The sequence below is a fragment of the Ictidomys tridecemlineatus genome, chromosome 7 (genome assembly GCF_052094955.1).
Source record: "Ictidomys tridecemlineatus isolate mIctTri1 chromosome 7, mIctTri1.hap1, whole genome shotgun sequence".
NCBI classification, from domain to species: Eukaryota; Metazoa; Chordata; class Mammalia; order Rodentia; family Sciuridae; genus Ictidomys; species Ictidomys tridecemlineatus.
The window spans coordinates 3,777,618-3,792,016 of NC_135483.1; the positions used below are offsets into that span (position 1 = coordinate 3,777,618).

Sequence of the window (14,399 nt, forward strand, 5' to 3'; positions counted from 1 at the left end):
GCAGGTTAGAGCTATGGAGGAGCTGGGCATGCTCCTCTGTGATTTGGGGGATAATTCTTGGCCTTGGAGTCGATCCATTGGTGCTGGAATCCAAGCTCTAGGATTGGACACTGGGTGGCCCTGTGTTGGCTACTCAGTTCCTTGGTGTCTCAGTCTCATTGCTTGCAGGAAAGCGGCTACTGCTTCAGGATTCTCCCTTTTCTGCATCTCAGGGCTCCCAGGAAGAAGGAGGCCTGTAGTGAATTTGGGATATGGTCAGTCACTCATGCAGGTGGCGGGCTTCATAGGGCAGGCTCTGCAGTTGTGGGTCTGTGTCTCATGCAGCTCTGAAAACAGCACCAGCAGTAAAGCCTCTCATTTTGGGTGCTCAGCCTAAGCACGGGGAGCTGATGCAGCGGGGTCAGTTCTGGAGGCAGCCTCTGTGTGGTGCCCACGTGGGGGTGTTGTGCAGGTGCTCACGCCAGGCTTCCACTCAGCCCTGTCACCTACTGCAAATCGCAGCCACCCCTGCTGGTATATGGTTGTGAGATAAATCCAAATGCAGCACACCCAGCACAGGGCTTGGCTCCAAGGAGGCACTCTTCAGTTTTATTTTCTTCCCTCTTTGGCTTTCAGGGTATGCCTGGCTACAGTGTGGTTGAGGTTGGAGATGGGTGGTATAGTATGATACTCACAACCAGAAATGGCTGGAAAGATACTCTTAGATAATCATCCACTAGTCCTAGGGCCACAAGTGCCTAGAGTGCTCCAACCCATGCCTACTGCTGCTGGGGTGTCCCTCCCTTCCCTGTTCTGTGGAAGACAGCCTGGTGCTGGGTCTGTTTGCAAACTCAGTCAGAAGAGGAAAATTCTTAGTCCCTTGGGGTTGTCCGGCATTGAACTTAAATTGGCCTTTTTAGTGAAACATGGGAAATACTCTGACCTTCTCTTTGGAAACAGCATTGGTTTTCTTCAGTTTACCTTTGGGATGCGAAGATAAGAGGCACTTTGGGTAGAAAACTAGACTCTTTTGTGCTGCATGCTCTTGTGCTTCCCCTGATGTGGAAGAAAGACAGAAAGACACATGTTTCATGAGCTTTCTTTTTTTTTTTGATGGAGGGAGGGTACCGGGGATTGAACTCAAGGGCACTCAGCCACTGAGCCCCATCCCAGCCCTATTTTGTGTTTTATTTAGAGGCAGAGTCTCATTGGGTTGCTTAGCGCCTCCCTGTTGCTGCTGTCTATGGACTTGACTGACGCTGTCATCTTTCACTCTGACTCAGAGCTTCAGGATCCTCACACCTCACAGGTGGAAAACCCCCTTCTTCCATCCATGTAATGCACACTTATTTGTGCCTTTTGTCTGCCTGCCTATGCACTAAGAGGTGGCGTTTCAAACATCAGTGAGTCGGCCTCTGCCTCTGTGAAATGATGGTTCAGGGTGGGGACAGGCTATAGACATCATAGAGCATCCAGAATGAAGGTGCGTCTTCCCACAGGCCAGGTGTTAGGCTGGAACCAGGGTGCAGCCAGATGTGGGCATAGGTGCCAGACCCTGGGTGAGTGTGAGCAGGAAGAGAGCAGTCTTGGCTTTTGGTATCAGGAAGGCTTTTAATCCACTCCTTCACTTACTCAGCTATATTGACTGAGCCGCAGCAGTATGCCAGGCATTATTCTGGGCTGGGGAAGCTGAAAACAGACCAAGAGGATCTCTGCCCTCAGGGAGCTAACCACTAGAACTGAAGGCGGGTAACAGTCCCAGAGAGGTCTTTAAGCTCGTGGTACATACTCTGCTAGAAGTTAATGGAGTTCTGCAGCAGGGGGAGAGGGTGCTGCACAGCTGGGGTGACTGGGGAGGGCTCACAAGCTCCAGCCTCCCAGGTGGAAGGGCACAGCTGTTTCAAGGCTTCAGAGAACATCCCAGGGGCAGGGCAGCAGGTGCAAAGGTCCAGGCAGGGAGAATGGTGTGTTTTGGAAACCATCAGAAGGTCAAAGGGCTGGACAAGTGGCGAGGGGTTCTGTGTGGAGGGCGTGGGCTTGAGCAGGGACCCAGCCGGAGCCTGTGGGGTCTGAGGTGCAGAAAGCTGAGGGGGAGGCGGGGCTGTGCACACTGTGTGTGTGGGAGCTGCCGTCCACCTGGCTGGAGATGGAGTAGGTGGGGATGGAGAGGGTCTTCCCCTGGGTGTTTGGGACCCCTGTGGTCAAGAAGTTGCTAGCATTCTCTGTGACCGTCCATGGAGAAATTTAAGATATGACCAAGTCCACTATCTGGGCAGCATTCTGGGACCTCTCTGCGTCCTCCCTGTACAGAGCTCAAATTTCCATCTGGGGCAATGTGGGTCTTCTAGGGCTCTGAATCTGCAGACGCGTCTTCAGCTCCTGCGTTGAGCCAGCTCTGCAGGCTGGGCCACCTTGAGAGCCTGTGCTTTCCTTTTCTTGGAACGAATCTGTGATGAATTACTAACGATAATGATTCATTATGCTGTCTCACGCTGGCCTGTGCTGATTGTCTAACAGCCCGCAGAGGAACTCGCCCCACTGATTAATTTTCTGCTGTTCTCCCTCTTCTCTTAGAATGGCCATACAAGTGGACAAGTTCAACTTTGAGAGTGTCCCCGAATGCCCAGGAGAGAAGGGGCACTTTGCAAATCCGAAGCAGCTGGAAGAGGAGAGGCAGGAAGCTCGAGGCCTGGAGGTGAACAGCAGACTGGACATCCGCTGGAGGATCATATCCTTTTGATGGTGGCTGTTAGTCCGCTCTTTTGCTTCAGTGATTAAAGATCTGACCAGAACAACTGGAAAGGAGGAAAGATATATTTAAGGCTCACAGTTTCAGAGGTCTTAGTCCACAGAAGGTTGACTCCATCCCTTGGGGATCAAGGTGTGGCAGAGCATCATGACAGAAGAGTGTGGTAGAGGGAGTGGCTCATGTGATGAAGAGTCCTCACAGCCTGTGTCTTCTGTCCCACTCAGGAAGCAGAGATTCCACACTCCCGAGACAAAATACATACCCCATAGCTACACCCCCAAAGAACCACTTCCTCCAGCCACACCTCACCTGCCTCCAGTCACCACCCAGTGAACCCCATCTGGGATTGATTCACTGATTAGGTTAAGGCTACAAACCAATCATTTCACCTCCAAACCTCCTTACATTGTCTCACACATGAGTTTTTGGGGAACACTTCACATCTAAACCATAACAGCAGTCTACCTTGAACTGGGATGCATCTGTGCCTAGGGCTTCTGTGTGCTGAGAAGGAGCCAAGAGGGTTTAGTTACTGGACCTGACCCCCAGGTAGCTCCACAAGGCCCTGACAGGCGTTGTCTTAGCCACTCCACGCTTTAGAAGCCCCACTTAACAAGTATTGATTCTGAGTGGGGAAAGGTCTTCCTGGAACTGGTATTGTTCTTGACTTTGGATCACCTGTTCCTTGCCAGTGTTGATACTCATGTTAGTGACAGTCCTATTGGCCACCCATCAATGCTGGGCTCAAGCATTTTCACAGACTGACAACTGAAAACATAGACACAATTGTCTGGGAAACTGAAATTGGATTGTACAGCCTAGTGAGGCATGAAGATGCTGTTTTGAAAAGACTGAGTGAGTTTTCAGAAGGGCTGTGCTCTGAAAGAGTACTTCATAAAGTAATGGAGCCTGCTACGACTTCTGGCTTGTGCCTGGCTCACAGTAGACATGTAGCTGAATGAAGGAATGCTCTGGGGAGACTGCAGGTCCACTTGTTGAAAGTAGGTCAGGCATTACATGAGGCACTAAGCAGGCAGAGCAGCAAAGTCAAGGCCTCAGTGTGGTAGTCCTGTCTGGTAGGCAGAAGGGCAGCCAGGGCAGAGCATTGTGCCAGGTGCTAGGGGTCACAAGCTGCAGCTGCCGGGTAGACGCAGTCAAGGAAAGTTCATGGAGTGGGAGACATGTGAGTGGGCTGTTGTGGTGGCTAGACATTTATCACAGGGACAGGATGGGGAAAGCCCAGGGGTACTAAGACATGGGTGTGGCTTGCTCAGAGAAGGCCTTTCAGAAAGAGGCAACTCTGATGCGAGTGTCCGTCAATCATCGTCATTGTGCGTGGATTCTGTGGCTCTGGGGATGGTCAGATCATTCTAGAGAGCCTCTCTAGATTTTGAAAAAGTAGCCTCCATTTATCTGTGCCATGAATTCTGGGACCTGAGGCAAGTTCCTACCTTTGAACTGATGTGAGTCTGGCCTGGCGGATGTCTCCAAGCAGTTCATAACAAAATATGAACTTTAGATGTAGCACCCGGCTCTGTGAGCTGGACACCAATGACTTCTGGGTGACCAAAGCAGTCCATGTGCAGTTGGAGATGTTTGGTACAGAGAGATGTGATAGGTGGGTGGTGGGACTTATCTCCCTGTGCCCCACTGAGCTCCGCACAAAGCCAGGCGCATTCCTCCCCTGCCGACTGCAGGGGCAGAGCAGCGAGCTAGCAGGTGAGGCAGCCTTCACACAGGAGCATCATCTGCCACTCCATTGTCTGTGGCACTGTGGTTCCCATGAGGCCAGCCAGTCAGTGGTGGGGCCGGAGACCAGCCCAGGTCTTTGCCAACAGCACACTCACCCGCCACTGCAGATGTTCACACGCTGGGTTGGGGCTGGGCCCTCACCTCCAGGGGCTGGCCATGATGCTGGAGCAGGGAGCCACTTGGTCTTTCTGGGAAGAGAGGTTGGAGAGGCTCTGTGTGTGCCTGCTGTGGAAGCCGCCATTAGGCAAGAGATGCCCCTTCCCCAGTCTTGGAGCTTCAGCTTTAGGCATGGATCTGTGCAGGGCAGGGCAGGGCAGGGCAGGATGGGCCTGATGGGACAGCAGGACCAGAGGGAGAAGTGGCACTGTAGGGAGGAATTCACTCTTGAAGGCTGTCACTCTGAGACTCGGATAAAGACGGGAAACCTCAAATGGGTGGAATTGTGACCCCTTACTAACCCCCTCCATGCTGGGCACACAGTTGCATCTGGTCAGTGTCATAGCTACCACTTTCTGGATGCTGTGCTGGATCCAAGTCACCCTTGTCTCCCCACTCAGCGTGGATTCACCATCCTGCCTGGAAGATGATGGGAGGTGACTCAGGTTCGTGCATAGAAAGTGGAAGAGCTGGTTCCCAGACCCCTTTAGCCTTCCCCTGGCCTGTGGCCCTGGCCTAGTGTCTGTTGCCTCTCAGGATCATGTTGACCAGCAGAACTCTCATGCTTTTCAAACACTAACACAAAAAGCTACAGGAAATGTCTTTGCATTTCTCTTTAAGCCTTGACTCCTTTAAGAGGTTGTCATCCTGTTCTGTATTTGCTTAATAATTCTTCAAACAAATATTTATGGAGTGCCTAGCATGTGCCATACACATCGGTCTCCCAGGTTTCCTAATTGTAAGTTTATGAGCAACTGTCCCTGTAGGCAAATTTGGTTAAAGAGAACCAACATTAGGGACATCCTCTCTCTGTCTCTTTCTCCTTCTCTCATCTGAAAATGACATCTGGCATGGTTGAGTAGCAGACTTTTGCTACTATAAACCTGAATTCAAGCAGATGGAAAGACCAAGGATTGAATTGGCTACTAATTTTATTATGAATTTTAATAATATTTTCTAAATATTTAGACTCTATAACAATTGTTGAGCCTAATTTGACACCTGTCCAGAGCTGTAGAAATTGTCCATATGCAGCATGTAATGCCGGGCAGATGTGTTTTGAAGGAAATTGGGGTCTTTGCTCTAGATGTCTGTGTTCCTTTCTGCACAGTATCCCCCTGAGAGTCTTCCTTGGAGGAAGTATTCCTCAGTTGGTTCTGACCAGCCCCTGGCCGTCCCTACCCCCAAACCCAGATGCCCACCTGCTCTGTGGAAGAGCAGGGTGAGTCTGTCACAGGAGCCTGGGACAGAGGTGGCAGAGAAGACACTGGGGATCACAGCCTTGAAGCCGGCCGTTCCTCCCCAGCCTGTGGCTGGGGTCTGGTGGGCCTCACAGCTACATTCCTCAGGCTGCCTGGAGAGGTGACAAGGACCCATACCTGTGGGACCCAGTGACTTCATGGCAGTCAGCTCCCCAAGGGGTGGTGGACAGTGGGCACCTGGGTTGTGGTTTCTGTGCCGGACGGCACTGGCTCTGGGTGGAGCAGTTGCTGGGCCTGCTTGGACAAGCCCCTGTGATGGTGCCTCCCTCCCTTCAGGAAGCCCCTGTCCTAACCCTGTTCAGAGTCGTTATGATCAGGAAGAGCTGCGGCTTGTGCCTCCTCGGGGTTAGCTGCTCCACACCACCTGTGTCCTCTGTCCCACAGAGGTTGGGGACACACCCAGCAAGCAGGAGCCAGCCCTCCCTGCACTGTCTTTGCCATGCCCCGAGTCCCTCTGTGCTTCTCTGTTCTCGTTTTCTGAGGCAGAGCTGTTGACAGTTCCTGTGCCACGGGCTGCATGAGACATGCATGAGCTTCTGAGCTGAGGCTGCTCTTGGTGGCTCCTGTAGAGGTGGCAGCCTCTCCCCACTGTGTCCTGTGGCCACACCACAGAGGAGGCCTCTGCTGTCTTGTCTGCTTTGACCCTCATTCTGTCCCAGGGTTAAAGTTTTCACAAAGGACTTCTCATACTCAAAACCTTCTACCTTGCCTGCACCTCTACCAGGCCACCAAGTAGCCTGGCCTTGTCTGGAGGGAACCTTGCACCTAACAGTCTGAGTTAGAACTGACGTGGTTGGACTGTCTGGGGAGCTGTCTGGAGGTCGTTCTCCACCTGGTATAGGCAGCCTCTGGTCCAGGGAAGCAGGCTTACTTGACATCACCTGTGCTTTCTGGATACGTCCTTGCTTTCAGCATGTCCTTGCTTTCAGCTTCTGGGTGTTCCCTTGTTCCCCTCCTCTCCGCCCTCTAACCACTGCAGTACCTCTTTTTGCTGAACCTGGAAAATCCTACTGTACCAACTGTTTGTGGACTCTTAGCAGTGGATGGTAGCCTTCAGTGTGGCCCCGACTCACCACAGTTGACTTTAGGAGACAACTGTGAGGACTGGAGCCTGAGCTGGTGAGGCTGGCCCTGCTGCTTTTAGCACCCTGACATGGAGGCCATGTGGCTAGAAGGGCGCTGTGTCCGTGTCTGTTTGGCCAGGATGGTGACAGCTGCTGCAGAGGGTTGCTGTGAGGACCAGTTCTCAGTCCCACTGGCTCTTTTGATCTCCTGCCAGGTGTGTGCTGGCATTTGTTAACCCTCCATCTGCAAAGCAGGTCAATCCCTTTTAAATGATGGGATTTTGGAAAATTCAAAACTATTGAGCCCGGATAGCTGGCAGGATATCCAGGACCCCGTGTCCTTGTGCTGTTGGCTACTTTAGTGAGGTCAAGCCTGAGAGGCGCAGACATGGTTCCTGACCTTGAAGGTGTCAACAGCTGGAAATCCCCCAGTTTCCTGTGGAAGCCCTCCTTCTACCCTGTGACTTGGCACAGGCAAGGCTCCTCCAAGATGAGCCTCCCCGGAGGGAGCCATTCTGCCCCCAGCCTCCCTCCTGCCTGTCTTTGGCAGCTCGCGGCTCCCGGAGCTTCCTCCCCTTCTGTTACACTCCTAAGAAGCATGGAGATTTGTTTTCTCCTGAAGTCTGTCTCTCCTGTGAGATTATGCTGCCTGGAGGTCAGGTGGGCTCCCATTCACTCCACAGCTATTTGTTAGGGACATTTGTATGTCAGACATTAGGCTGGCACTGGGGGACACCACCGTGAGCAGCTGTGGACCCTGTCACAATAGAGCATCCCCATGCTGACTGTGATCTCTGGCAGATAGGTTTTAAAACCTGTGTGAAGGAGACGTTGTAATTTCCAGGATGCAGCCCACAGAAGGTGACCAGCTTAGTTGCCCTGAGCTGAGTGCTGTGATAGTCTATGAAAGGAGTTTGCAACCAGAAGGATTAGTCTGAATTGAAACCTGGACCCTCTTCCAGAGCTGGCCCTGCATAGACTGTCCGTGGCTGTCACAGTGTTACGCAAGCTTGCTGTCATTTCGCCTCCTCATTTTCCTTGCCATGTTACAAATGTCCCTTCAAAGATCCTTTATGAGATTGGCAAGAGACTTGCTGGCCTGTGGGAACCTACCTGTGCAGGTTAGAGGAAGAGGAGCTAGGGCAGTTTGACTGCCCTGCACAGAGGCTTGTGGCCTGGGCCATCTAGGCATTCTCTGCCAGGTGCCCAGATTGTGTCTTTTTCCCTTGCTGAGTCTGGAGAAGCATTTTTGACCAGTTTGGTTGCTTTTTAGAGTGAAGCAGAGGCTCAGGAGGTTCATGGGCACACTGGGCTTTGGATCCTGAGAACCAGTACTCCAGACTGGGAGAGTGGGAGTCTGCAGGATGCAGGGGCCAAGTGAGCGTCCACGATTTGGAAAGTGGAAGGATGAGGAAGAGTGCAGCTGTTGTCCTGAGTGTGGGGGTCTCACATCCTTGAGCCGCCACCCTCCAGACAGGGGGTCCCCTCTTGGCTGTGCATGGCTGAGGGTGTTGCTGCTTGGCCTCAGAGACATCAGCCACTCTGTATAAGCTTCAGGGATTTGCCAGTGGCTGAGACATGGGCCAGAGGTTTACAGCCCTTCAAGGACTTTAGGTACCATGTCCTGCCTTTGATTGATCACAACCAGCGCGTCCCCCTGGATATAGCTCCAGTTGAGCCCTGTTCTCAATTTCCAAGACTGCTTTCTTCCCAGTGAGGGTAAGTGCTGTCCCCCGACCACTCCTCCCTTGTAAGACAGGCGGTGGAACTGCTTGCCCTGGGCCGCCCCTTCAGGGTCTCTAATGGCTTCTCGGTTCTTCTCCAAGGTGCTTCTTAATGGAGCACTGTCTTCTCATCTCCTGAAAAAACATTCCGTCTCTTTAAACAAGACTCTTAAACCACAGCACACTACATTTTTCTAATAGTCATGCTTGGAGAAATAGTTTTATCTAAATGAATTTTAATACAAACAGCTCCTGTCATCAGTATGGCTGATTCCTTGATCATCTTAAGTGAAATGCAGGGTTGCATTTTGTATCTGCCTTCAGGGAGTCTGGCTTTTAGAGCTGTTTGTAATAACTTGCTTCAGAGGCCTTTAATCTCCTGTGGCAGGGAATCTCTGCAGCCAGAGGAACGAGACACCTCACTGGCAGTGGAATCCAATCGCCCTGGCCATTTGCCCTTCAAGGCACAGAGAAGTGAAGTTAGATGGATGTAAATTTGATTGCTGTCTCCCCCAAATCCAAATAGTGACCACATACACCTCAGAATTTGAAAGGAGTCAGAGTTGACACATAGTATAGATGTCAGATCTGGCTGGCTCAGGAAGTTGGGGAAGGCAGTTTTGTGTATAAACTGGTTTAGGGGTGTGTGTGTGTGTGTGTGTGTGTGTGTGTGTGTGTGTGTATGTGTGTGTGCATGAATTGACATGCATTGTGTTTGTGTGATTGGGTGTGTGTGTGTGTGCTGAGTGTGAACAAATTCTGTGTAGTTTTGGTATGATCATTACTGTGAACATGTGCATCTCATAGAATAGTCATAAAATTACAGAGCGTAACAGCTACCACCCATATGGCAGTATGGGTGGATGCCAGGTACTGATCTGAACAGTTTGCTTAGAGTTATTCACTTAATTTTTACAATAACTCTCTGATGTAGCTTTTCCCACATTTTTCATTGCTGCATTGTATTTACACATACTGATGGGTATTGTTACCTGCTCCTGCGTGCACAAATGTAACAATATGATCTGGCCTATATCACTTCCTCTGGGCATGCAGCAGTTTTTAATGCACATCCCATTGAGGAAAAAACAGGTCTGGTGAGGTTCCCTTGCTTGCTCAGATCAGCCAGCTAATGGGTGGTGGAACTGTGCCCTGGCTCCATCTCAGAGTAGTGCAGGCTTCTCCTGACCGTGTGTCCTGCTACGTGGTGAACTGTCCAGTTAGGCCTAGGACATCAGGGAGCTCGGCCAGAGGCAGAGCAGCGACTTTAGCAGTCCCAATGTTTGTGCTGCAAATCAGAAAACAAAGTCCTGAGAAAGAGGCTCATTAATCATTTAAAGCAGACTTTCCATTAGTGTAATTTCTATTTATGACAATTTGCTAATTTATTTGAGCTGAAGTAGGGCTGGGCTCAGTCCCTGCTCCTGTCGTTCTTCGCTCCAGAGCTGGCATGTGGGACACAGCCTGTCTTCCAGGGGAGGGGTGCCCAAGGGCAGGAAGGCTGACCAGAGAGCCCTGCTCACCTTGCAGCCAGCTGGAAGACCTCAGTGTCCATTGTGTGTGTGTGTGTGTGTGTGTGTGTGTGTGTGTGTGTGTGTGTGTGAGACATAGTTTCCATTTGGTTCAGTAGACCCTCGATGATGCCCAGCTGTTCTGAGCATGGTGCTTGTTTCTCCTTGGAGGGGAGAGGCCACCACACCTCAGCTCTGTGGGTCCAGCCTCACAATCTCTTCACTCTGGCAAGTTGGTGGACCAATCATTTTTTTTTTCAGAATACTTATAAGCCACATAAATAGAGACAGGATCTGTACAGTGTTTTCAAACGTGCCTGGGCTTATGGTAAATGATCAAATATTTCACTAGTTCTGCCTGAGCCAACAGTGGGAGAGGAGAGGGATTTTACTTGCCCTCTGCATTTTCTTTGTGTCTGGGTATGGTTTTCAGAGATTTGTTAATTGATCATTCATGGGTCTCTCGATGAACTGAGATGGCATGCATGAATGTCTGTGTAAAATAAGGTTCTGCACAAATATTGGCCAGTTAATTAAATGTGATAAATAATGATGAATGACTAATAATAATGAATAGGATATAATGCTGGCATAGTAATCTAGATCCTCACAGGTGGGATAGTCTCTCTGGTTGCTCAGTGAAAGGCAGCAGGTGTTTATTGAGCCTCTACTGCATGCCAGGCATGGTGCTGGTGCCTGGGACACCGTTCTGGGGGCTTTGTGGCTTAGAACCAGGTGTTCTCTGCGCTCTTTTCCTTGTTGCTCTGTGGTTTTTGTTCTTTGTAAGTAGCCATTTCTACAGGAAAGTGAAAGCTGGCAGTTGGGGTGGCAGGGCTGCTCACTGACTCGCTGGTGGAGTGGGGGTGTGGCAGGAGGTTAAACCGAGTTGAGGCTGCCCAGCCTCGGGTCCTTGGAGTCACCACCTCTGAGGGTCCGTGACCAGTAGGAAGAGCAGGCTAACCATAGTGGAAGCCAACTCACTCAGCCACGTCTCAGAGGCAGAGTGTGGTGAGCCGGGGCTACCGTGAGCAGGACCTGTGCTTGCGGCTGGGGCATTAGACTGTGCTGCCGGAGCTGGGCACGTGAGCTGGTCTAAGTGAGCCGGGGCTGGAGGTCTCTCACAGCAGGCCTCAGGCCCCAGCCACTTTGCAGGAGTGTGGTCAGGAGACATGCCACAGCTGATGCCACAGTCCTGCTGCTGCCAGGTCCTGCTCTCTGCACAGGCGGCTCCCTGAGAGGAAATGTGATGTCATGTCCCAGGGACTGGGAAGCCTTGCTGGAGTCCGCCTCTTCAGCACCACGGAGAGTTCCTACCGCGCTTCCCTGGCTCTGGAGAGAACAAGCCGTTGGCAACGCCAGGGCTGTGGCATGACCCAGCCTGTGGGTGGCAGGGTCCTCACTGTCATGTGGGGGCCATTTTGCAGTGAAGAATCGACAGAATGTGCAGGGTGAGGGCTCCTTATCACACTGCTAGGTTCAAGCTGGGGCCCCACCTGCTAGCATCCAAGCCATGGGCCCGAGGTTCCACAGCCGTCTCTGAAGTGGACGTGACAGTCCCTATTCATACCCAGAATGTTCTGGAGCTTCAAGATGGAACTAGTATTAGGTTGGTAGGATTCATGGTGACGCTCACCACTGGGCCTCTCCCGGCAAGCACTTGGAAATGTTCTCCACAGTAGCAGTAGTGACAGGCTTTGCTCCGGTCATGTCATTATTTATTCAGCCCCTGCCCCCATGCCAGGGTCTGTGTGTTGAAGAAGCAGTAGCCCACCATCCCCACGGCGACACTGCGTCATGGGCGGTAGCCGTGGCTGACAGCCAGCCGGCTTGACGGTACGTGGGCACAGGTTCAGATGTGAGGCTGTTTTGGTGGCTTATATGGCTGCGAGGGAGGAGGTTGCAGATGCAGGTAATTAGCTTTATTAGCTCAGCTGTATGATTTTATGGCTCCGGTCCGAAAGCAAATTAATACAGAAATGTGCTGCTGCAGTGCTTTCCAAAGCCCAGTACCATTTGGCAACTTTGTAATTTCCCACATGCCACCTTACCTCTCTGGCTCATCTTCTCTGAGCCCCATGTCCCTGAATTCTTGCAGGCTCTGCTCTGTGCTGCAGACACAGCCTCTCTCCACCTTGGGAGCCCGGCATGAGTTTCTAATAAGAAACTCCACTCTCAGGAGTCTTAATTTCACAAAGGTGACAATAAATGCTGGAGAGAATCAGGAAGGAAGGCTGAAATAAACATAAATGTGTGCATTTTAAACTCGAACGTGGATGATGTTATCCTGAGTCCTCTCTCCTTTCAAGCTGGGGAGAGGCCCCTCCTGAGCTCAGCTGCATCTGCAGGCCTGGGTCTGCAGCTCACTCAGCACTTGTCTTGGGCACTGTTAGGGACCCTTCATTCTTTCTTTTTCTCAAGTATTTTTGGGTTGTTACAGGTGCATACAGTTCTGGACTCTTTTCAACAAGTACACGTGCCCACCTGCCCTGTTCTGTCCCTCCTCCCAGAGTGCCCAGTTTTATTTGCTCCTGATATAAACTTTCAGATTTGTTTTTGGACATTGTAAGTAAATGCCAATGTAGCCTTATTTTTTCACCCTAATGTTTTTATACAGAGGACATGTTCTGGTTTGAGTCTTGCTTTCCAACTTACTACATGTCCTGGATGACTTCATAAAGAGCTATCTTGCTGTCCTCCCATGGTGAAATAGGAAGCAGGTGCCACATAGCCATACCTCTGCCAGGATGCTCTTCAGTCTGGAGTTTTAGCCAGTCTGCAGCTGTGTGTTCTTGAGCTGGTCATTTCCCTTGCTGGAGGTGCTCTGCTGTGGGAAGCAGCTTGGATGGAGGAGCCAAAGGCACTTGGGGCAGGACGCTGCAGGGGGTGGACGGGGGCGGAGCCAGGAGCACTCTGGCTTCCAGGTCTTCAGGCAGGACCCTGTCACCATGGCTGCCTGCCCAGTTGAGGGTGCATATAGAACCTTGCCGTGGAGCCTGCCCCTTTCAGGAATGCCCCCAAGGTGCCCCTCCTCGTTCCTGCTCTCTGGGACCCAGTGGAGTGACTTTGAGTCTGAGACTTAGAAGCCCTGGGAAGATTTCCTTCCTTGGGAGTGGGTCACTGCCCAGAGGATAAATTCTACACCTGTGTGCTGTCTGGGCTAGGAGGCAGTAGCTGTGTACCGAATCAGAACCAATGGGTTGAAACTTGTTCTGCTAGCACTGTGCACATCCTGCCACTGCCCCTGCCTAGGTTAGGGTCAACCACAGCCCTGCCAGCAGGGATTCGGGAGTGGTAGCTAAGGGAGGGGTTGATGTCTGTTTGTTGTTTTATGAAAGAGTAAGTGTCTCCTCATGGATGGTCCATGAGAAACAGGCCTTCCCTGGTCCAGACTGCCCTCAGCTCTCTTCCTAGAACAAGGAGAACAGTGACTCCCTTTCGCTGTCCCTTGGGCATCCCCAGTAAGTGACTGAGAAACCCTCAGCACAGAGTTGGGTGCATATGGCTCTCACTGTGTGCCTCTGCCACTGAGTCAGTGCTGATCCCCATGTCCAGCAGGGGGCCTGACCCGAGTCCGTGAATAAGTGCACAGGTAAGCGTAGGCTGTAGACCTCACAGTCCTCGCGTCCCATCCTGGCCCCATACCTCCTCCAGAAGGACCAGTTGGGGTGGGTGAACCCCTTACCCAAGTACCTGCCACTCCCTGGGTTCTCCTGTCTCTGCCCTGCCCCTTCCCTCCTTCAGAAAGGTTCTTTACTCTTTCCTGGTCAGGTTCACATCCATTCACATCCTCACCTTGAAACCGACTTAATAAAGGTACATTGAGTGTTAAAACACATCAGTCAGATCTCCAAAAGAAGAAAAAGAATTCCCTCACTATTCCTGGAAAACGAGCATCGTGCAGTGTCCTGTTCATACACGCCGGGCTCCTCCCAGCCAGTAACAGTGCTGAATCCCAGGCAGCTCCTCTCAGGGAGATTAGATTTCCAGGAAGCTGAGTGGGTGGCCACTTCCTGGGGAACCTGGCTGTTTACAGGGGTGATGTCACCCGTGGGCTGCAACTGGCAAACGAATCTATTGGGTCCCACATCTGTGTTCTAACCACTAGCCCACACAGCTCCCCCACTTGGGAGCCAGTTAGCCCATCACAGACGACCATGCCGGACCCCAGCACCCTGGCTAGGAGCTGGGCTATGAGGGGGACA

The 14,399-nt window shown here is 51.7% G+C and overlaps 1 protein-coding gene across 4 annotated transcripts in view; it reads left to right on the forward strand.

The window, feature by feature from the left end:
* Trappc9 (trafficking protein particle complex subunit 9) overlaps nt 1-14,399 on the forward strand; it is a 496,909-nt gene that overhangs the window by 378,995 nt on the left and 103,515 nt on the right. For all 4 annotated transcript variants that reach the window (XM_078016653.1, XM_078016651.1, XM_078016650.1 and 1 more), the window contains one exon: nt 2,554-2,706. In XM_078016653.1, the coding sequence (XP_077872779.1) occupies nt 2,554-2,706 (153 nt within the window). The remainder of the gene's footprint in view (nt 1-2,553; nt 2,707-14,399) is intronic.